General features: G+C 36.9%; 1 protein-coding gene and 1 long non-coding RNA gene across 4 annotated transcripts in view; one reads left to right on the top strand and one right to left on the bottom strand.

Moving 5' to 3' along the window:
• Positions 1 to 3283: 3283 nt before the first annotated feature.
• BDP1 (B double prime 1, subunit of RNA polymerase III transcription initiation factor IIIB) overlaps positions 3284 to 25208 on the bottom strand; it is a 188374-nt gene continuing 166449 nt past the window's right edge. For all 3 annotated transcript variants that reach the window (XM_037800829.1, XM_037800830.1, XM_037800831.1), the window contains exons 37-39: positions 22007 to 22274; positions 14812 to 15058; positions 3284 to 6082 (exon numbers count right to left, since the gene is read on the bottom strand). In XM_037800829.1, the coding sequence (XP_037656757.1) occupies positions 5948 to 6082; positions 14812 to 15058; positions 22007 to 22274 (650 nt within the window). In that variant the 3' untranslated portion in view covers positions 3284 to 5947. The remainder of the gene's footprint in view (positions 6083 to 14811; positions 15059 to 22006; positions 22275 to 25208) is intronic.
• On the top strand, positions 7013 to 11864 carry LOC119507626. The gene is made up of 3 exons (XR_005211333.1): positions 7013 to 7154; positions 10608 to 10757; positions 11528 to 11864. It is a non-coding gene; the product is annotated as an uncharacterized LOC119507626 (long non-coding RNA).

Genomic DNA, 25208 nt, shown 5'->3' with positions numbered 1-25208 from the left:
CAGGTCAGGGTCTCAAACCCCATACAGAATGATACCCAGAAAACAGAAAGCTATAGAGGTCAAAGTAAAGAGGATCATTCTGGAAGCAGGACCAGGCCTCAAAGCCAGGTCCACAGGGACTTGAACTGCCATATTAACTCCCCGATCCACTTTTACCTGATGACCCACTTAACCAGATGTCTGGACTTGAAACTGAAAATGGTTTTTTCTATTTGAAGGTTTTTAGGCGCCAAAATAGCCTGGAGTGCCAGCAGGACAGAGAAAACCCCATTTGCCGAGTCTCTAGACTAACTACAATCCAGCAGCCATAAGAGGCTTGGTTACCGAACCTACCCATGCCACCAGGGCTTCAGAGCCTCGGGCATTGTCACATTTGGGTTGCCAAATTGTTAACAGACCAAGGCAGTGGATTCTCTGCCTGATGCACTCAATTGACCAATTCCTGAGACACTGGGAAACCCAAGTGAAAGAGTTTATTGTTAGGCATGAAGCAGAAGAGCAGACAGCCTATTGACCCAAAAATGTCTTCTTGAACTTCAGTAATTCTGATAGTTTTATAGTATCAAAAAATGGGCAGGTTGTAGGATAATGAGCACAATGGCTATAGATGATGTAATTAGAGGTGATCTAATTATTGAGCAGGCACAAATTGATTACATGCTTAGTCACAGAATGTATGTAAGAAAATGGCAGACTTATGATGGTGGCCGTGATTTTCAGTATTCTTATAAGGTATAGGTCACTTATAGGTTAGTCTAAGCTACTGCGTATGTCAATTGGGCCCATTTTGGTTAGATCCAGCTTCAGTTGTCAAGCTAACTTTGGACTTGGGGTGGGCTAGTTCTGCGCTGACCTAAGACCCTTCGTTAATAAACATTAGGGGCTGTCTTTAGTGACCATAAGACCCTAAAGTAAAAAAACTGGATAAAATGGGTACTAGTGAGGGTCAGTCACAAGGTTTTTACATCACAAGGGCACAAGATAAAGGCTATACAATCATTATCAGAGATCAAGGCAGCTGTATATACCAGAAAGTAAAAAAGGAATATCTATATTACAATTCAGTAATCATAATCATCCCTTAAATCCTAAATTCTTGGTTATAGCAGGCGGAGGAGAGGGGGATTTGGAGTAAGAAAATCCCATTATGCTAGAAGAAAAAAGCAACAAACAGAAGGAAGGAATAAATGGAAAACAGCAGAGAAAAAGATAACTTAGAGGGTATGTAGAGGTCAAACAACTGATTAACAAATCCAGATGTGAAAAGAGTGAAAATGGAAGGGAGCAATAATACAAAACACTTCCCAGAAGGGAAGGAAATGAGTTTCCATATTGAAAAGGCCCATGAAGTACCCAGCACCACAAATGTGGGGGGACTTACGCCAAGAAATAACAACGGTCAAGAAATATATAAACAGGTCATATTCAAAGGATAGGGAATCAGAATGGCACCAAACTTCTAAACACTGAAAATTGTCTTCCAATTTCCAAGCCAGATAGTATACATGGTCATTTCTATTTTAAAGAACATGGTGGTGAAGAGTGGATATAATTTTCAAATTACTTAAGAATTCTCTTCTATTCATATAGTCTATGTGAAAGAGTAGAATAAACTTTCAGACACGTAAAGCCTTAAATAACTTTTATCATCTATGTAACCCTTTTGCAGTCAACAAGTAGATTTGCTTCTCCAAAAGAATAAACCAAGAAAGACAATGACATGAGCTCCAGAAATGGGTAACCCAAACCAGGAAAGAGGTGTAACATATTCCAGGATAGAAAGGAAAGCCCCAGGCTGACAGCTATGATGCACATGGAGATTAGTCTAGATTAAAAACAGGAAACAAGAGCTCAGAAGGTTTTCCAGGGGAAAAAAATGGAACAATTTGACCAAGTGGAAAATTATTAGCAGAGATATATTACAGACTTTCTGGAGGTTGTGGGAGGTTAAGTCACAGGTTTAAGAGAAAAACACAAAAGAAAAAGTGAAGCAATTATTAACTCCACAAAAAACAAAAAAAAAGTTGTTTTTTTTTTTAAATCACAGTACATTATGTGATGTAGCAGTAAGTAAGTAAAATTAAAACAGTGGACACACTAATGATGGATTAACCCAAAATTGCGATTGACATATGGGAGGAAGTAGGGTGGAAGAGTTGCTTGGAAGTTAAACTTCTGTACCATACGACAAGATAAAAGAATAGTTATATTTAGAAATATATACTCTTAATAAACAGCTTTTTTGTTTGCAATCTTGTAGCACTATTTGAATTTTTGTGCCACGTATGATACTTTGATATTTTTAAAAACATGAAACACATATAAAGAGCTTAGCACAGTGCACAGCCTAAGTGATAGCTTGTGGTTTGGAAAAGTGACAGATTTTTAAAAATCTGAGCAGTGGGAAAAGAGGGTAAAAAAATAGTGAATTATCATATTCAAAAACATGTGATATTAAATATTCTACCTTATTACAGGTTGGTCCCAAATTTGGCTTTGCATTGCAGATGAAAACAGCATGATGATTCACACAGCCTATAATACAGTAAACAAACTAGTTGTTCAGAAGCACAACTATTCCTGGAATTGAGGCCTAAGAGAAATGTCTCCTATAGGTCCTCAAAAATTGGATAATGGCTGATACAGTAAATAAAGCCTACATCATCATTATAGTAAAAACAACAATTTCTTTAGGCTTTTGGATCATTTCTCATAATGTTCCTAAATATGAGCATACACAACAATGTAGCCCATATATGTACCTCTTTGATGGTCTAACAAAATCCAAGATAAAATTTTTCTATCTGGAGAAATGGCTAGACTACCCTTTAGAAAAAGTTTCTACAAATATTTCTCTTAGCTAAGTTATTTGGACAACTGAGATTCTGTCAATATCCAGCTTCAGTAGTTCAGGTTAATATTAGACTAAAGTGTCCCTTTCATCTTTCACCACAAAGAAAACAAAGCGGGAAGAAAAAAAAAGAGCGCGAAAGAAATTGGGTTCTTCTATCTAAAAATTCATTATATAAGGAGTAACAAACAAAAAAATAAGCAAATCTTTACATGTCTCAAATGTGGGGGAAAGCCTATTCTTTCTTGCAAGATTAAAAAAAAAATCCTCTACAGCAAGCACAGAAGAATAAAGATGACTTCTTTCAGTTGAACATTTCTGTGGAAAAAAGAAAGTAAAAACAAACAGTTGAAAAACAGAAACTACTTTTGGCTAACTGGGCATTAATCTTAGATTTTTTTGAAAAGTAAAAAAAAAAAAAAAGACAGCATAAAGGGTATAAAATAACTTTTATTTACATAATTTATAGAACATAACTGCTTTCTTTGGAACAAGAAAATTTACAAACAATAGATAATTGCTTTTTTGTCAGACTTCTTCAAGCCAGATAGTATACATTGTCATTTCTATGTTAAAGAACATGGTGGTAAAGAGTGGATATTAATATTTTTATTTGCGCCTCAATCATTTATCAACAATTAGGTTTTTAAATCATGTCGATCAGTTGCTAAGATATAACTATTCAGGAGGAAAAGTCAAAAGATAAAGACCTTTAATCATGTCTCCTTTAGCCTTATAAAACACAAATTCTTTGCAACACCTTCTTTATATGAATTGGACTTAACATAGTTGCCAACAACTCTTTCCACCTTATAAGGTAAATACACTGATTAAGTTTCTTTTTTCCAAGATTAGTCTTAAGGATGTAGCAGTAGGATATTTAGCTGGCTGACTTGATTCTCTAACACAATGAATTTCCAAATATAAAATCATTCTTTATACATAAGAAATTACATCTTCCACAAAATTAGTTTATTACAGACGAACAAGAGACAGATGTAACGAAGTTAACAATGTTAACAAAGTTAAAAAAAATAAAAATTACACAAGGGATAAAATTACCTTATTACAGATGAACAAGAGACAGATGTTAACAAAAAATAAAAATTACACAAGGGATAAAATTACTTTATTACAGATAAACAAGAGACAAATGTTAAAGTTAACAATGTTAACAAAGTTAAAAAAACTAAAAATTACAGAAGGGATAAAGTATTTTTTTTTCATTGTAGCAATCTAACACTCAAAATAATGCTAATTAATAAGCTTTTTTTCAGAATGTGACTTACTTCCATGATTTTTTGTGACATATTAATCACATGAAATAAATAAATGCATTCCTACAGAGAATTTCCACTCAGATATGTAGATCCTCTTTTGTGATCAAAAAGTGAACAAGAAATGCTTTATCAATAGTTTCAATAAATTAGCATTACTTATACTTGCTGAGCCATATCCTATATTACTAATAAACTTGAAAAGTGGCAATTGGCCGCCATTAAAAAACAAAAACAAAAACAAAAACAAAAGAACTATACAAACACAATTATTTAGATTAAAAAACATCTTCCTAATTGAGTATTAATCTTCCATAATGCAAACACAGTTAACTTTTAGGCACAATTCATGATATCAATGACAAATAACTCATAGATACAGACTTTAGCACCTTAACGTAAGAAAATTACTGTCTAATGCAGAGGTTGGCAAATTAAGGCCAAGTCCAGCCATGGCCATTCATTGAAGTACTGTCTGTGGTTGCTTTTGCACTACAGTGGCAGAGTTGAGACAATGTCACAGAGACCAGCTGGCCCACAAAGCAGAAAATATTTTGTAGAAAATGTTTCTGATTCCTGGTCTAATGTATTATTAATCCAGGAGGCTTTTCAAATAAAATCAGAATAAATAATTGTTCTTTGAGAAGTTTAACTTGAACCACTAAAAATTTGCTTGGACAGATACTAGAATTACAGATGTAAATCACCAAATCTTGAAATTAAAAATAACCCTTAAATTCATATTGATGAATTTATTATTATTATCTTGGTTTGTTTTCAATATAAACAATACAATTAAGTTCTATGCTTAAAGGCCTAAGGATTAAGTGCAGAATTTAATGGGGAAAAAACTATCAACATACTGTTTTTTTAAAAAAGGAACATGTGTGCATATGTGTGTACAGATGTAAAGGAGATTGAGTTTTCTATGGAAATATGCTTCATACCTGAAGTCAAGATTAGCTAAGAAATAGAAAAAGAAATAAGAAAAACAAAAACATTCACAGTACAAAGTCCATATACACAACTATGAGAAAAAAAAAATGTATTCAAGGCAAATACACTACCCAAACACTTTTAGTTACATCATTTTAAATATCTTAAAATAAAGAGAGAAAGACAAAAAAAATTTGTTAATGTCTTCTGGACCCACAATCTGAGAGGTGAAAACAATTAAAACTGAATATCCTTTTAAATAAAATTTAAAAATAAATAAGCTCTTTGATGTTTCATCTTTATAAATAAGTTTAAATATTATATCTTCAATTAGGACAAATGTTACATCAACTTGCATTATAAAAATACATATTCTTCAATCAACAGCTAATAATAGAAAGATTTTTTAACATTTACCACACTAAAATGGAGTTTCACAACTTGCTTTCATTTACTTAGACGTAACTGAAAAGGCCTTCATCATCCAAAAAAAAAGAAAGAAAGAAAGAAAAATCTTCACAAAAAGAAGTTCAGTAAATGTTAGATACAATCAACCTCCAAATATGTTGTCAGCACTATGATTGATATAAAGATATAAAGAGACATTTATCCACATTCCAAAATGTCCATGTGTGCTAGGCACAGAAAGAGTCAATATGTAAACGAGTTGCTATTTCTGTCTGAAAAAGTAGTCTATTTGCTTGGTATTTCCAAAATGCTGAATCAATCAGAATGAACCGAACCTCAGCAATGTTTGCCACTGATTTTAAAAGCTTCAAAACCAAGCCCACTAAACATTCAAAACTAACCTGAAGAAACACAGACAACGTTTTAATCTAAATACTGCTTTGTAGATGTATATTTGACGGGAAAAAAAATTGTTTTATTCTGCTTCATCCACTTCAATAAAGATATCACCAAAGAAATATTCAGAGACTGTTGTTGGCTCCTTTTCAGATGCCCAACGGTTTTTGCCACTTTTACATGCTTCTTTCAGTAAGGGCTGATTGCTAGAAGCCTAAAAAGGCAATAAAAATAAGTCAGCCATGCAATATTTATATATTGTTAGAGGTAGTCTAAATTGGTATAACTTGTTTGAAAAGCAATACAGCAATAAAAATTAAGAGCTTTAAATATTTTCATACTTACTGACCCAACAATTTCATTTCTATGCTATTACATTAAGGAAATAATCCCAAAATATATTAAGAGTTTTATGGATAAGATTATGTTTGTAGCATTAGTTATATTAACAAAATTGGAAGCAACTAAATATTGAATAATAGATATGATTAGGTAAATCATAGTGTATCCATGACACATTATTTTGTCCTGCTTTCCATTAAGTTTTTAATAATATTCAAAAATATAACATTATATCTATAATTAAACTCTTTTTATTGGCATAAGAGTAAGATGAAACAGAACTGCATTCAAAGGAAATATTACAAAATAAAGAGACCCTATCAAAAATTAACATATTTATAAATACATAAAATATTAAGACAGTATGATATCAGCAAAAGAACACACAGATCTATCAATGGAACAGAAGACTAGAAACAGGCCTCTCACACATGGAAGGTTAATATCTGATAAAAATGATATTTCAAAAAAATAAGAAAAGTTGAATTAGTCATTAAATGAAGTTGAACCATCTTGAGGAAAAAACAAGTCTGACATATTGCCAATATAAATTCTGACAGATAAAAAAATTTTAATGTTAAAACATTTGGGGAAAAAATAAGAAGCCACTGGAAAACTCTTATAATCCTAGAAGGGGAAGGAGTGTTTTTTTAAATGACATGAAGGCCAGAATCCATAAAAATAAAAGTGTGGCAGCCCAGGGGTCAGCACCCACCCACTCCCGTCAGGGAAAAGGGTGGAGCCTTGAGCAAGCAGCTGCCCATGTGACCAGAGCACAGATATTGGAGGTCATTGAGTCTAATCACTGCTGGTAATCAACTTTCACAAGACTCAGCTGGGGTTTCTCAGCTCTCTGCTGAGCTAAACAAGGCACTCCTCTTCCTCTTGTTTGCACGGATCATTGACTTCTTTCTCAACTGGCTGCCATTGGGACAAATCCTCCTGTAAGTCCTTCCCTCTTAAAATTCATGGGGAAGTTTTGGCCTGGCATGTTCTTTGGTCTTGGGGTTGAGTTGGGCTAGAGCATTTGGCCAGCTGCAGAAAGCATGAATATTGGGAAGAGAGGATTTCCCAGGGAAGTTCTGGGATGGCCTGCAATGTCCATGTGGGGATGGGCAGCTACCCTCCTAGACAACTGGAGACCACCAAGAGAGTATGGAGATGCTTATAACTCCCTGGCTGGACTAACAGCCCTCCTGCATCAGACTGCAAGGCAGCTGGGATTTCATAAGAGAAAGGAAAGCTGCTGGGCAGCTGCAGCTGTAGCCTGGCCACTTTCGGAGGCCCTGCAATCAGCTGCGGAAGAGGCCTTGATAGCCAAGGCAGCCCTTTGTCACCTGAAGGAGGAGGAGAGAGGTATATGCAGGTAGCCCGAGGATGCTTTAAATGAGAGGTTATGCCAAGTAGATGAAAATTTGGAAATATTAGCATGTTGTTATGCTAGGATAAAGGGGAGGAAGTTACCTAAGGTTCAAGTAAGAAGTATTCTAACCTCCCCTGATTGGGATCCCAAAGCTTGGGACCCTGTGGACTTTTCTTCAGATGAGGAGGATTCCCACTCTGACTGGGAAAAGGAGGATGAAGGGTGTAAATTTGTGTGCCCTCTGGCCCAATGTAAGATTAAGTCAGAGCATGTTCCCAGCAGGCAGATGGGGATGATGTCACTGATGCAGCTACAGCCCCAGCTGCACCCACTGAGCAAAGAATACATGTTACAACGTGCAATTTTACCTCTTCTGAATTATAAGAAATTGGGACTCAGTATAGGCAAAACCTAAATAACTTTTATTAAATTGGCTACTGCAATTGTGAGATACCAAGGCAGATGGTGTATTGCTTTCAGGGTATGAGATGAGTAAATTGTCCTCTCTCACCACTCATCCTTCTCTGCATCAACACATATATTTGTTAGCCCCTAAATGGAAACAAAATCACTACCTAATTGGCTTCTATTCCAGTGTAAAGAGGTGTGGCCCCAGGAGGGGGATTTGCCTCATGAAACCCTCTATTGGATACCATTGATGAGCTACAAGAGGTATTGAGGGGGCTAGAGATGGAGCATGGGGTGTTGTTGAACCAGATAGTGTACCTTACACTGCAGGAATTAATGAGATAATTTTACATACTGCTCTCACACAGCAGTATGGGACTTTGGTGCCCATTCTTAGCCCACTTATAGGACAACCCACCTCATAGGCTACCTAAATGGTTGCACACCTGGGAGAAACAGATGGCCTAAGGTGAAGGACAGATGGAGTCAGAGCTATAGGTCACATCCTGAGGGGACATGATGGTCTGAACAATGTGTTGCGTAGACAAATGTGGAGAGATCTAATAGCTGCTGGAGCTAAAATTGAGGATATTGATGGGTAGACAAATGCAGTATTAAACTGTGGAGCAAGCTGCCCAAGGAACAGAGGTTTATTAAGCTTGAAACCAGGTCACCAGAGGACAATGTGGATTCTGACTGAAAGACATGGCTGATACCATGTAAAAAGCCCTCTGCCCACCCCTGGCGGAGGAGGTCTGGGAGGCCCCCTTCCGCCTAGCATAGGGGGTAGGTCGAGATTCCTAAATAAGAACAATATATGAGGACACTGGGGATCGGTGGCCATATATAGAACTATCTTTTGTCCCCCCACTAATGAACATAGGGTTCTGGCCTTAGTAGACAATGGTGCAGAATGCACTTTAATACATGGGAAAGGGTTGCAAACTGGGTCACAAACTATTGCTGGTCAGAACAAAGTATCATTTTGCAAACTACTGTAGGTGAATTTCGTCTCCACTACTGGGTGGACAAAACTGTACATGCTAAGTGGTCACTGGTAAAGGTCCCAGATGCACGGTGCAGGACCTCAATATAAATTACCAGGGGGCCACCAAGAAATCACTGCTACCATTAAGGAATTGGAAAAAGTGGCATTATAATCCCTCCTCACAGCCCATTTAATAGCCCAGTCTGGCCAGTGAAGAAGCCTGACAGTGCCTGGTGGATAACTTTTGATTATAGAGAACTTAACAAGGTTAACTCCTCCTTTGTTTGCAGCTGTACCGAATGTAGCTACTTTGTTGTGGGACATAAGTGCTTAATTGGGCCAGTTTCATTTTGTGTTGGACTTTATTAATGCCTTTCTTAGCATTTCACTAGATCCCTCCAACCAGCCTGTATTTGCTTTCTTGAGGGGCAGGGATGACAATGGTAGACATTAGCTGTGCTACAAGGATATCTTCATGGTCCCACTATTTGCCATGGTTTGGTAGCTCAAGATTTTAAAATGTGGAAACCTCCAGCAGAGGTCACTCTTTTATTATAGCGATGATATGCTGACAAGTAACTCTCCTTGCAGAATTAGAAACTGCCGCTAAGACTATTCCCTCAACTGTTGTTGATAAAGTGCAAAATTATCCCACCCCATATATTCCTAAACAACTAATGGCTTTCCTTGGTTTATACCCCATTTAGCACATATCCTAAAACCTTTGTATGTTCAAATCAGGAAAGGAAAAACATGGGAATGGGATGTTCCACAGCCGGCTGCCTTTGAAAAGGCTAAAGGAGCCATCACACAGGCTCAAGCTTTAAGGGTTGGGGTGGAGTTCAGGGAGGGGTGGACTCAGAAATGCCTTGCGAACTGGATGTGGCCAGTACCGATATTGGCTTCAGTGGCACTTGTGGCAAAGGCAAAAGGGAAAAAAGGAGTTATCCTCGGCTTTTGGTTTCAGCTTTGGAAAGGGGCCGAGCTACAATATAGCCCCTTAGGAAAACAACCATGCGTTGCCTGTAACACCCTGCTGTAAGCTGAAGGACTAACCCCAAAATTCCCTGTGTCATTGTGCACTGCCATCTCCATATAGGGGTGGATAAAAGACAATGCAAATAAATCATATTCAGGGAGTGCTCAGCTGAGCACTATGACAAAATGGAAAGCCTATCTGTTGCAACATAGCCCCTTAAGTGCAGGAATGCATGATATCACGGGACCAGTTTCCTATGTAGAAGAACAATGACTGCCCCTCCCTACTGATCCCCCCAAGGTGGCTGTTTCTGTGCCCATTGTTGACGGATGTGGTAGTATACAGAATCTGTTCAGTAAACTGATGGATCAGTACATGGGCAGCCCACCACCTGGACAAGCCGTGCAACTTAGTATGGATGCTATATGATGGGTAACTGGGACTATGCAAAGCAGCCAATGGGCTGAATTAAGGGCTTAACAGTGTGGATGGTCATGTGGAAATAAGCAATGGATCGTTGTCAGCCACCCCTTATCGGGAAAAGGAATGTGGAAAGACATCTAGGCTGCCTGCTACAAGCGCAAGGTAACTGTGTTTCATGTTAAAGAATGAATGGGCTTTGAAAAGAGAAGCTAAAAGATGACTAACAATCCCTGCAGCAGTGGACCCGTCGGTTATATCCAGTCCTCACCAGCCTCAATTTACGACCTTGAGCAGCCACTCAGCCCCTGTTGAGCTGGTAACTGCAGGACCCATGCAAGCGCTGTGAACTCAGAAAAAAGGACAGGCAACGTTACAACCACAACGAGGTAATGAAAATTATTTGCTCTTGCCTGCACCACAAGCATTAGAAAGTGAGGAAAATAAGGTCAATTGGCTGATGCAGCCACGCTGGTTGGGAATCCTAAGCCCAAGGGGCACTGGGATCACCAAAATTTAAGCATTAAACCAAAATTTATTTTTTTTAAAATGCCATAGGTTATTTATATCATTAATCCAGGGCCTCCAATAACCCAGGGAACCACATGTATGACTTTATGGACACTCATGCCTAGGTTAACAATGAATGTAACCCCAGAAAGCTCCCTGCAAATTCAGGGAGAAAAAATAATGGTATTTGAAAATAAATGACTCTCGGACTTTGAAATCTAATGGAGCTTGCCCTGCATGTTCTGGAACTGGACTGTCCCTCCTTTGTATATTGGCAGCAGATAACCTAAGTTTCACAGGTCCACAGCCAGAGGGGAGTTTTGCTTAGGACAAACCATGCCTGTAACTGATTTTGAGAAGACTTTCTCACAATAAATCTCAATGCTGAACTGCCATTACTGGGCACCACCAGCCTGCCTTGGACCTTGACCCCTGTGAATTGGACTGCATGGATAACCTGTTGACAGAAGTCAACATATCAGAAAATCTGGAAAAGAATGAAATCACAGGTCTTATCAATTATCAGTAGAATGGTTTAATTCCCTATTTTGGCCATGGCAGCATCATTTTGTGAAGGTGTTATCTATGGGGGTGGGGGTGGGCGGTGGGGGGTTGTCTCCTAATATCCTCTCTTATATTGTTGTTGCAGAATACAGATACAATGTCTGTCCTATGGTCAATGCAAACTGCTGTGTGGGGGTAGACTGTGGCAGCCCAGGGGTCAGCACTCACCCCCTCCCTTTGAGAAAAAACTGAGCCTTGCCTGAGCACGCAGCAGCCTGCATGACAGAGCAGACACTGAAGGTCACTGAGACTTATCACTGTTAGTAATCAACTTTCATCAGACTTAGCTGAGGCTCCTTTGTAACCAAATATAGTGAGGCTCTGCTGAGCTATAGAAAGCACTCCTCTTCCTGTTGTTTGCATGGGATCGACTTCCTCTCCCAGCTGCCACTGGGAAAAATTGTCCTGTAAGTTCCTATTAAAATTCATGTGAAACTTTTTGCTTGGCGTGTTCTTTGGTCTTGGGGTTGAGTCAGGCTGGTGCATAAAGACTGATAAATTTTTCTACATAAAAATTTAAAATGCATAGTGAAACCAACATAGGCAAAATCGAAAGACAGCATACTGGGAAAAATATATGTGCAACCTACAACAAAAAAGGCTTTTTCCTTAATATATGATCTTCTAGAAACCAATTTGAAAAAGACCAATAATCCAATTTTTTTAAAAAAGTCAAATGATACGAACACATGGTTCACAGAAAATGAAGCATAAATGACTCAAACACATGAAGAGATACTCAACCTCATTCAATAAGAATATGCACTCATTAAACCTACAATGATTGTCAAAAGTGAAAAATCTGACAACATAACTAGCATGAAGAAAAAAGGCCCTCTCATATACTTCTAGTAAGTGTAGAAACTGATATAATTCCTATGGAGGATAATCAGGCAATATCTGTCACAAGAATAATCATTCCTGTTGACCAACAATTCTATTTCTAGGAATTGAACTTACAAACATGCAAAATGACTTATTTGTAAGTTAGTTATTACCCCATTGTTTGAAATAGCAAATAATGAGGAACAACCTAAATGCCTACCAGTGTGGGACTAGCACCACTCTATGGTACATTCATACAAAAAGAACATTACATAGTCATTAAAAACAATGAGGACACTCTTGGGCACTTAAAACCTGGAAAATAACTTATTTTCACACAAATACCTGTATATTAATGCTCATTGCAGCTCTATCTGTAAAAGCAAAAAACTGAAAACAATCTAGATGTTGTTCAAACAGTTAAAACAATGGTACATCCATACCATGTAATACTATTCAGCAATAAAAATAAACTATTGATGAATGCAACAATGTGGATGAATTCCAGAGAATTATGCTCAGTAAAAAAAAGTCAATCCTAAAAGGTCACAAATTATATGATTCCATTCATACATAATATTCTTTACAAAAATATTTTAATGTGGTAACACATACATAACGTTTCCCATTTTAACCACTTTCAAGTATACAATTCAGTGGTATTAATTGCATTCACAACACTGTGCTACCATTACTACCATCCATTACCAAAATTTTTCCATCATCCCAACTCTGTACCTCTTTAAGCATTGACTCCCCATTCTGTACACCCATCTGTACCCCAAAACCCGTAATCTACTTTCTGTCTCTATGAATTTGCATATTCTAGTTATTTCATATAAGTGAAAGCATACAATATTTGCCCTTTTGTTCTGGCTTATTTCCCTCAACATTGCGTCTTCAAGGTTCATAAATGTCATAGCGTGAATCAGAACCTCATTCCTTTTTACTGCTGAATAATTCCACTGTATGTATATACCACATTTTGTTTATTCATTTATCTATTGATGGACATGTGGGTTACTTCCACCTTTTTGGTATTTTGTAGATAAATTCTTGAAAAAAAAAAAAAAAGGAAAATATATGTATTTGTGTATATACAAAACATCTCTGGAAAAGTAAACCAGAAACCAGTAATACCAAATGCCTGTGGAAAGAAGAATTTGGAGGCTAAAGGACACAGGTGGGAAACTTTCACTGTAAATTTGTTTCTGTAGCTTATGAATTTTAGAACATGTGGCAAATATTACTTATTTAAAAAACTAGTAAATTGAGAATAAAAATTAATTTAGATTCTTGCTTCACTATACACCAAAAAGTCAATAACCGTGAATAGAGATAAATGTTTAAAATCAATTGCAGAAGTTCTTATACCTCCGGAGAAAAATTTCCTAATCATAAAGACAATTTAAGAAATTGCAAAGGAAAAGGTAAAGGATTTGATTATTTGAATGTTTAAAACTTATTTTCCAAAATTAAAAACAAAATAAACTGGGAAAAACTATTTGCAGCAAAGAGCTAAAAGGTACACGGCTTCTTCACTTTTATAAAGATCTCATAAAATTTACAGGTATCTCCTGTTGGTTCTGTTTCCCTAGAGAACCCTGACTAACTCAAAAGCCATTAAGATCCCCAAAGCAATAACCCAGCAAAGGTAGGAATAACCAGCAAAAAATACAAATGAGAAAATTAAAATAGTAAATACATGGAAAAAGCCAAGTCTCTAGTAACTGGATATTTCCACCTCTTTACTATGATATTAAATAAGAAAAATAATTATTTGGAAGTGTTAATATCTAATGGTGGCAAGGATGTGATGACTGGCACTGCCACATTTTTGATAATTCTACCAACCCTTCCTAAGAAGCTATCCGGCAATAAATATTAAGACTTACAAAATCTTGGTCTCAGAAAATAATTCCAGGGAAAAATTTAAAATATATAAAAATATTTAAAAAAAGATGGTCCTTATATTAAACAAACAAACAAAGAAACCAACAAAAACTTCCTGAGGCTCATGCTGTCCAACAGATGGGAACCAGCCTCTGTTTGTCGAGATTTGAAATCACCCAATATTCTTCCAAAGGCTTGGATACAGGTTCACAGAGTTTTTCTTACCAGTACTTATTATTAATCTGGAAAACTTCAGAATGCATAGAAATGAAACATCTAAACAAACTCTAGTTCCTTGAATTCCTGTGGGAGTTAGGACATTTTTCCTAAGGTAAATAAAATACAGGTACTGCCTCCTTTTGCTTCTACAGCCCAGAGTGGTCTTTGAATGAAAGGAATGGCAATGAAGTGTCCACTGATGACTAGTTGAACGGCTCTGTACTAAACTAGCTATAACTTCCTAAGTTTAACAACCTTGTATTCTTCCAACATTTGGGGGTTGGGTGGGGTGTTTACGATGGGCAGGAGATGGAGAGGAGTTAATAATTTCTGACATCCAATGAAAATAAACAATTTACTATGTTTTTCCTAGTTGAGTCTGAAAGCAAATCCATTTTATACAAACAATAAAATGCAGTAGTTATCACATACCTGAGTTACTGAATTGCCAGTATTCTTGGTCTGAATATTAACAATACCTGGAGACGGAAGCAGATCAGAGGATTTTGGGGCTTTTTCCTCACTTTCAGTTAGAGGGTTAGATCTTTTCAAGTTTTGCCTTGTTATAGGTATTGGAGGTTTTAGGTGCTTCTTATTATGGACTTGAATTGATTCCTCAGACTCCAAACTATTCTTCGAACATATTAAAGATAAAAATCCCAGGGGTCTTCGGCCAGGTCTAGAAATGCAAACGTAATCTTATTCAAGAATATCCAGGAAGATACTTTCTTAATACCAACCTTTTTCCATTACTGCTAAAACGACATACTATTCTAAGCACTGAACAATATGCCACATGTGGCATATATTTGTGACAAAGGTAAGGCTTACTCTAAAGCCGTGCTTCTCAAACTTGAATGTGCATACAAATCATCTGGGGATTTTATTAAAATGCAGATTCTGGATAAGCTGGTGGAGAGGAGGACCTGAGTTCTCCATTTCTAACAAGTTCCCAAGTTGGCCATGCTGCTGGTCTTGGGACTTTGAGTAACAGGGCTTTAGAGCAGGGGTCAGCAAACTGTGGTCCAGAGGCCAAATATAGCTGATTATGTAAATAAGTTTTATGGGAGCATAGCCATGCTCATCTGTTTATTTATTGTCTAAGTCTGCTTTTGTGCTACCACAGGGGAGTGAGGAGTTGTAACAGAGTCCACACAGCCCACAAAGCCTAAAATATTTACCATGTGTCCTATTACCAAAAGTTTGCTGACCTATGTTCTAAAACAGTTTTCAACTTATTTAAACACAGACCCCTATGATGCTACCCTCATTCTTTTTTAAGCACATCTCTAAGGTCAGAAAAGATATTGCTGAGCTTTATGTTCCTTAGTTTATATAACCAAAACAATAGATGTATTAAAAATGCCTTTTCATGGTACATATGTCCTTCCTCCCCTCCCTATTCCTTAGTAGAGGCTAGTGCATGTCCTCCTCATTCCAACTCATGAACACCATGCTAGAATCACTGCCCTAGCCACTGTTTTCTTTTTTGTTTGTTTTTGTTTGGGACACTAATACCAAAATAAAAGATAGTATTTTGAATGCTGCTGACAAGCCAATTATTGATAACACAGAACAGTAACTTCTAAAATATGAGGAAAACAAAGAAGAAGCAGCTGTGTTTGGTATTAAATTATATACTCCTTTACGGGGAGAAAGCTAAAGTTTACCTCTTTGGTATGTGACAAAAGAAAAAAGGGCACACATTATTTAGCACTACAATGAAACAACTTTTATAACTATCTCTGATGTCAGAACTATGTCTCGACCACCAACATCTACAATGGTAACTGCTGTGTGGTAGAATAAGTGATAATCAAAAAATAACCATGGACAAAATGGATAATAAAATGTACAAAACATTCTAAAGATCTATCTAAAATGGTAAAAGTTTCAATGCTTAAAAGTTAAGCTATTGGAGGTGGGGCAAGATGACAGCATAGAGAGGTGTGGAATTTAGTTAGTCCCTCAGAGCAAATAATAAATATCCAGAAACAACAAGAAAATAGTCTGGAACAACTGAGTGGGCGACATCTGTGATCCGACAACATTGTACATCAGTTAGGAATGGATGGAACAGCTGAGATTGCAGCATAGAACTGTAAGTATGTTGGAAGCAATGTAGTTATTTTAGGTTATTTGTTTTTTCTTATTCCTTTGTTTTGGTTTTGTTTGAAATGTTTATTTTTTTTTAAATTTTTTGATAAAGTTAAAAAAACAATGAATGAGTGTGAAAAAAAGTAAATGAACAATGGGGGAAGGAGGGGAATGGAATGTTTTGGATGTTCTTTTTTATTCTAATTTTTATTTTTTTATTTTTTTGGAATAATGAAAATGTTCAAAGATTGATTGTGGTGATCAATGCACAACTATGAACAACTGATTGTATACTTTGAAGGATTGTATGTTATGCAAATATATCTCAATAAAAATGCATTAAAAAAAAAAACTTTAAGTACAGCTCCCTAAACTGCAGAGCTGGTGCCCCTCAAGCACTGGCAGGACAGGCTGAGATGGAAAACTTCACTGTGGGAAAAAGAAGCAGGCTACCTGCAGCAAGGGACAGTAACTCAACCAAGCTCCAATTGTGGTTTTAATTAACAAATCTGGACTACTGAATACAAGCTACAAGCACAGTTAAACCCCGAGCAAGCAGGAAAGTACCCTGAGGTCACTCGCCGGAGAGAGGAGGTGGGGATGACGGAAAAAAAAAAATAAAAACAAAAAGAGCCTTTGGAGATGGCTAAGCTCAGAATACTGGAAAATAGTTGTATCTCAAGAAAAGGGGCCCAGAGAACCAGGTACCAACACCAGTCAACCAGCGAAACTGGGGGGCTGTGGACTGGCTCTGAAGAGGGGCTTTCTCTCTTTTTCCTTTTCTCCCATTCCAAGTAGCTCATTAGAGAAAACACGAGGCATTTTCAACTGTAAGACCTGACCCAGGCAAAGGTGGAGTTAAGAGTCAGAGAGACAAAGGAGGAATTTAAGTATATCAGATAACTCCCTAAAGGGTGTTCTTACCAAAGAAAAGGGAGAGCGTGGTCCAGCTCAAGTGACTCCCCTCTCTCAGATAATTCAGACCCCAGGGCCTGCAGGGTGGGGAGGGAACCAGAAACAACTTAAGCTTGGCTTCTGAAACCCTGGGCCCCTGGCAAGGACAACTGAAGCCCCTGACATTAAAGGGGCTGCACCTCTTTATACCAGTGAGGAGCTGTGGGCTGACAAGCACTACCTGCTGGGCAGGATAGGAAAAGCATAGGCATCCAGAAAAGTCTGATAACCTAATGGATCTCACCCTCTGGGAAACCTGAAACTGAATACAATCTCCTCCTGATACTTGGGCCCATCTGGTCTGAGAAAATTTGACTGGGGTAATCAAGGAAACCAGATGGCTATACAACAAAAAATTATGAGTCACATTAGGAAAAACGAAGACATGGCCCAAAGGAACAAACTTACCCTTCATCTGAGATACAGGAATTCAAACAACTAATTATTAATCAAATAAAACTCCTATATCAATTCAAAAATCAAATCAACAAGTTGAGGGAAGTTTTGGCAAAAGAGATGAACGATATAAAGACGACATTGGGTAAATATTAGAAAGAACTTGAAAGTCTGAAAAGAAAAATGGCAGAACTTATGGGAATGAAAGGCACAACAGAAGAGATGAAAAACACAATGGAGACATACAACAGCAGATTTGAAGAGGCAGAAGAAAGGATACAGGAACTAGAAGACAGAATATCTGAAATCCTACATACAAAAGAACAGGGAAAAGAACGGAAAAACACGAGCAAGGTCTCAGGAACTGAAGGACAACATGAAGTGCACAAATATGTATGTCATGGGTGTTCCAGAGGGAGAAGAGAAGGGAAAAGGGGAAGAAAGAATAATGGAGGAAATAATCACTGAAAATCTCCCATCTCTTGAAAGACATAAAATTACAGATCCAAAAAGTCCAGTGTACCCTAAACAGAACAGATCCAAGTAGACTGACTCCAAGACACTTAAAAATCAGAATATCAAATGTCAAAGACAAAGAGAGAATTCTGAAAGCAGCGAGAGAAAAGTGATCCATCACATATAACGGAAGCTTGATAAGACTATGTATGGATTTCTAAGTAGAAACCATGGAGGCAAGAAGGCAATGGTATGATATATTTAAGGTACTGACAGAGAAAAACTGCCAACCAAGAATTCTATATCCAGCAAAACTGTCCTTCAAAAATGAGGGAGAGTTTAAAATATTTTCAGGCAAACAGACACTGATAGAGTTTGTGGACAAGATTCCTGCTTTATAAGAAATACTAAAGGGAGCACTACAGGCAGACAGGAAAAGACAGGAGCAGAGGTTTGGAGAAAAGTGTAGAAATGAAGACTATCAGTATGGGTAAAAAAGAGAGAGGAAAAAATAAAAATAAAATATGACAAATAAAAGCCAAGAGACAAAATGGTAGACAGTAGATATTATGTTGACTGAAATTAGCCAGAAACAAAAGGACGGATACTGTGTGGTCTCCCTAATATGGATTAACATTGATAAGTGAAATTTGGGAGTTGAGAACACAGTTTATCAGGAGAGAGAAAGAGGTTAGAGATTGGGCATTTGCAACAGAAGGTTCAACAGGATTGATTGTATAGATCCAGAAATGGAATGGGTAGTATAGTGTATTATGGTAACACAATACTGTAAGTACTCTGAACAAAGATGAGTGTTGAGTATGGTTGAAAGAGGAAGGCCAAGGGCATGTATGAGACCAGAAGGAAAGATAGAAGAAAGACTGGGATTGTATAACTTAGGGAAACCTAAAGTGGTCAATGATGGTGATTAAATGTACAAATATACGAATGTTTTTAAATGAGGGAGAAAAAACAAATGTCAACTTTGCAAGGTGTTGAAAATTGGATGGTATAGGGGAAAAAACACAGTCAGTGCAAACTAGAGTCGACAGTTAACGGTAACATTGTAAGATGCTTTAATTGTAACAAAGACAATATTCCAAAGGGAGATATATAAGGGTGATATTGGATTCTTGGTAGTGGTGATGTCTGACCTTTCCATTGTATTTTATTTTTATTTTTCTTCTATCTTTTGTATTTTTAGTCTTCATTTTATTTTACTCCTTTTCCTCTTTCTTTGGGGGACAGATAGAAATGTCCTCATATATATTGTGGTGGTGAACGCATAATTATGTGATTATACTGGGAATCATTGATTGTTTATTTAGGGTGGATTGTATGGAGTGTGAATAAAACTGTTAAAAAATAGAGAGATACAAGTGCTGGAGAAAATGTGGAGAGAGGGATGTACCTATTCCCTGTTGGTAGGGAAGCAGAATGGCCCAGGAAGCTAACGCTGGGAATGCCATACGGTCCTGCAACCCAATTACTGGGTATATACTTGGAAGAACTGAGAGCAGGGACATGAGTGGACACTGCACACTGGTGTCCATGGAAGTCATATTCGCAATTCGCAATGAATAGGTGGCCTAAGTGTGCATCGACTGATAAACAGAATGGTGAACTGTGGTGTATACATACAATGGAAAACTGAGTGGGGCCAAGAAGAAATGAAGTTGTGAGGTATGTACCTAGGTGAACGGACCTTGAGGACAGTATGTCAAGTGAAATAAGCCAGAATCGAAAAGACAAACATTATAACCTCTCACTAACATGGACTAACTCAAATGTGCAAACTCTGAGAATTGAATCTGAGAACACAGGTTATCATGTGAAGGCTTTTGGTAAAGGTTCCTAGATTGTAAGCTCTTACAACAGTCATACCTATTTATGAGTTGTAATGGTTGTCTCTAAATTCTGAGATGCTGAGCTGGTCGGTCTCTGTAACTTCGGGTATCTGTACGATACCTGAGACTCAGCGTCAGAGTTAAGCCAGGATTGAAAAGACAAACATTATAAACCCTCACTAATATGGACTAACTTTAATGTGCAAACTCTGAGAATTGAATCTGAGAACACAGGTTGTCATGTGAAGGCTTATGGTAAAGGTTCCTAGACTGTAAGCTCTTACAGCAGTCACACCTCACTATGAGTTGTAATGGTTGTCTCTCAATTCTGAGATGCTGAGCTGGTCGGTCACTGTAACTTTGGGTATCTGTGGACACCTGATACTCAGTGTCAGAGTTAAGCAGCTATGAATTTCAGCATTACCCCATACAGCAAATGTTAAAAAAGATGAAAAAGAGATCAGACTTCAATTAGATATATGAATGAAATGGACTTGATTGGAACTAAGGTAAACCAGATTAAAAGGAAAAGGAAGACACTGACTGTGTTTTAAAACCTCGACTTCTGTGTGAGAACAAAGGAAGAGATGTTTATCTGGTGCAAAATCCATACTTTCTGTAGCACGCTATATAAGTTAACTTGTATGGTCAGTTTATCCAAACACCATAATTACATGGAATCTTGAAAAGGGGGTGAGATCTGGTTGGTTTGTACAGGTTAGCGTGAAGCCCCTATACATCGCAGAATAATTTGGGCAGACAATAAAAAGTATTTGCAAAGCCCCCTTGAGGGCCTAGGGAAAAATGTGGAAACATTAAACTTCCCCACCTGGGGAACTCCTGATATTCTCACAAGCATTGGGGACTACCACTGTAGTACACCAAGTCCTCGATCTTGGGGCTAGCCCTTATGAAGTTTGTTACTGCAAAGGAGAGATTAAGCCTGCTTATAACGGTGCCTAAGAGTCACCCCCAGAGAACCTCTTTTGTTGCTCAGATATTGCTTGTCTCTCTCTAAGCCCACTCGGCTGGTAAACTCACTGCCCTCCCCACTATGTGGGACATGACTCCCAGGGGTGTACATCTCGTCGGCAATATGGGATGTGACTCCCGGGGATGAGCCTAGACCTGGCATTGTGGGATTGAGAAAACCTTCCTGACCAAAAGGGGGAAGAGAAAGTAAACAAAATAAAGTTTCAGTGGCTGAGAGATCTCCAATGGAGTTGAGAGGTCATTCTGGAGGGTACTCTTATGCATTATATAGATATCTTTTTAGTTTTTTGTGTACTAGAATAGCTAGAAGGAACACCTGAAAATGCTGAATTGCAATCCAGTATCCCTGATTCTTGAAGATGATCGTATAACTATGTACCTTATAGGATGTGACTGTGTAACTGTGAAAACCTTGTGGCTCACACTCCCTTTATCCAATGTATGGACAAACAAGTAGAAAAAAGGGGGACAAAAAGTAAATGAATAATAGTGGGGAAAAAGGAGTATAAGATGTTTTGGGTGTTCTCTTTTACTTTTATTTTTATTACTATTTTTTGGAGTAATGAAAATATTAAAAAAATTGATTGTGGTGATGAATGCAAGGTATGTGAATATATCTCAATAAAATTGCCTAAAAAAGTTAAGCTCTTGTTATGGAAAAAATATTTATCTGGAATAATCTTCTAAAGGTGTTTGACATTACTGTACTTACTTTGCTGAAACTCCTTCCCTTTTATATTACTAACAAAGGACTATATTTATAAAACATATTCTTAATACTTCACTTAATTTTCATATATGTATTACACGTTCCATATACCTTATGTTTTATCTACTGAGACAAAGACAGAGAAAAACATTTATTAAAGACTTTCTCATGATACCTGGATAGTAGAGTTTTTGAAGATGATGTGCTGTTATCTATTTGTTCAGACTTAGAAGCAGTACCAGTTCTTTCTTCCTTATCAGATAAAATCACCTCCTCCTCAGGTAACTGAGGTGCATTCTTTTCTGCACATGTAGCTACTATTTTATCAAGAGATCTAGTTCTTATACTCTGAATAGTGGGTTTGAGTTGCTTTTTCTGAGGTTGTGGTGTTGTATATGTGCTTCCTGAGGTATAAAAAATATCTTGTCCCTTATAAGATGCTCCTTGAAGAAAAAGGAAACAAATAGTAAGCATACATATTGACATTAATAAATTCAATTTAATTATAATACTTGAAAGGTAAAAAAACCCATCATGGTATTATATTATAAACCTAACCTAAAGAAAGTAAGCTAAATTATAATTAGCGGAGTTATGTGGACTATCATAACTAATTGAAAGATACGGTAACAGCTTCTGCATTCAGATACTAAATAGTCCTAACAATATCATGTGACCTAAAAACATTCTCTTAGAATATTTCTTGAACTAACAAAATCACTTTCTAATAATGCAAGCCTTGTTAAAATATGAAGCTAAGTCAACCCAAAATACAGGTGGAAACTCTCAGGTATCTATGGTCCCAAAGAAAAATAAAACCATAGACTCACAAACTCAGTTTAGCTAATGAGATCTATTTATTTCCTTAATTCAACAGTGGACAAAAGTCAAAGCAGCCATTATCGAGAACAAAATAAAGTGAAATTTCTTATTAAATACAAGAACTATTCCCTTAGGACAGGTGTCCCTAAGGTCTTGTTCCCTATTAGAGCTTCCTAGTTCCATGAAGGTAGAATGAAGTTGGAAAGAATATAAAACTAAAAGAAAAAAAAATATGGGATATATTTATTAATACTTCAATCTGTTATGATTTTTATAATGCTTTTACTGGACAATGGAGATGGAAGGGAGAAATCTTAGGACACCTCTAGAGACTGGAAACTACAACAAAGTTGTGACCACTAAGTAAGTATATGGCCTTGAATTAATATTTACAAATGATTTAAAGAACCAAAACCAACATAGGTTATTAAACCCTTCCATGCTGCACCTCTATCTCTATAAAATGTCATTAGCATGGATTAAACTCCCCAATTAAAAGATATAGATTGGCAGAATGGATCAAAAAACGTAAACCATCAATATGTTGCATACAAGAGACTCATCTTAGACACAGGGACACAAAGAAATAGACAATGAAAGGATGGAAAAAAATATTTCATGCAAGCTACAGCCAAAAGAAAGCAGGAGTAGCAATATTAATTTCAGATAAAATAGACTTTAAATGCAAGTATGTTAGGAGATACAAAGAAGGTCACTACATACTAATAAAAGGGGCAATTCAACAAGAAGAAATAACCATAAATGTTTATGCACCCCATCAAGATGCCACAAAATACATGAGACAAGCACTGGCAAAACTAAAGGAAGCAATGGATGTTTCCAAAATAATTGTGGGAGACTTCAACACATCACTCTCTCCTATAGATAGATCAACCAGACAGAAGACCAACAAGGAAACTGAAAATCTAAACAATCTGACAAATGAATCTGATTTAACAGACATATATAGAACATTACATCCCAAATCAACAGGATACACATCCTTCTCTAGTGCTCATGAAACTTTCTCCAGAATAGATTACATGCTGGGCCATAAAACAAGTCTTAATAAATTTTAAAAAATTGAAATTATTCAAAGCACATTCTCTGACCACAATGGAATACAATTAGAAGTCAATAACCATCATAGACTTAGAAAATTCACAAATACCTGGAGGTTAAACAACACGCTCCTAAACAATCAGTGGGTTAAAGAAGAAAAAGCAAGAGAAATTGCTAAATACATAGAGACGAATGAAAATGAGAACACAACATATCAAAACCTATGGGATGCAGCAAAAGTGGCACTGAGGGGGAAATTCATAGCACTAAATGCTTACATCAAAAAGGAAGAAAAGCTAACATCAAAGAACTAATGGAGCAACTGAAGAAGCTAGAAAATGAACAACAAACTAATCCTAAACCAAGAAGAAGGAAAGAAATAAGGATTAAAGCAGAATTAAATGATGTAGAGAACAAAAAAACAATAGAGAGAATAAATAACACCAAAAGTTGGTTCTCTGGAAGATCAACAAAATTGACAACCTCTAGCTAGACTGACAGAATCAAAAAGAAAGACTGATATAAACAAAATAATGAATGAGAAAGCTGACATTACTGCAGATCCTGAAGAAATTAAAAAAATTATAAGTGGATACTATGAACAACTGTATGCCAACAAACTGGATAATGTAGAGGAAATGGACAATTTCCTGGAAACATATGAACAGCCTAGACTTATTGGCAAAGAAAGCCAATCAGTCATCAAAAAGATTCCCACAAATAAATGCCCAGGGCCAGATGGCTTCACAGGGGAACTCTATCAAACTTTCCAAAAAGAACTGATACCAATCTTACTTAAACTCTCTGAAAACACTGAAGAAAATGGAACATTACCTAACAGATTTTATGATGCTAACATCAATCTAATACCAAAACCAGGCAAAGATGCTACAAAAAAGGAAAACTATCGGCCAATCTCCCTAATGAATATAGATGCAAAAATCCTCAACAAAATACTTACAAATTGAATCCAAAGACACATTTAAAAAAATCATACGCCATGACCAAGTGGGGTTCATTCCAGGCATGCAAGGATGGTTCAACTAAGAAAATCAATCAATTTATTACAACACATTAACAAATCAAAAGAGAAAAATCAAATGATCATCTCAATAGATGCTAAAAAAGCATTCGACAAAATCCAACACCCTTTTTGATAAAAAAACTTCAAAAGGTAGGAATTAAAGGAAACTTCCTCAATATGATAAAGAGCATGTATGAAAAACCTACAGACAGCATAGTACTCAGTGGTGAAAGACTGAAAGCCTTCCCTCTAAAATCAGGAACAAGACAAGGATGCCCGCTGTCACCACTGTTATTCAACATTGTGCTAGAAGTACTAGCCAGGGCAATCCGGCAAGACAAAAATAGAAGGCATCCAGATTGGAAAGGAAGAAGTAAAACTGTCATTACTTGCAGATGATATGATCTTATATCTGGAAAACCCTGAGAAACTGATGATACAGCTACTAGAGCTAATAAACAAATTTAGC

The sequence above is a fragment of the Choloepus didactylus genome, chromosome 13 (assembly GCF_015220235.1).
Source record: "Choloepus didactylus isolate mChoDid1 chromosome 13, mChoDid1.pri, whole genome shotgun sequence".
Taxonomy (NCBI): Eukaryota; Metazoa; Chordata; class Mammalia; order Pilosa; family Megalonychidae; genus Choloepus; species Choloepus didactylus.
This window is presented reverse-complemented; position numbering and strand designations above follow the sequence as displayed.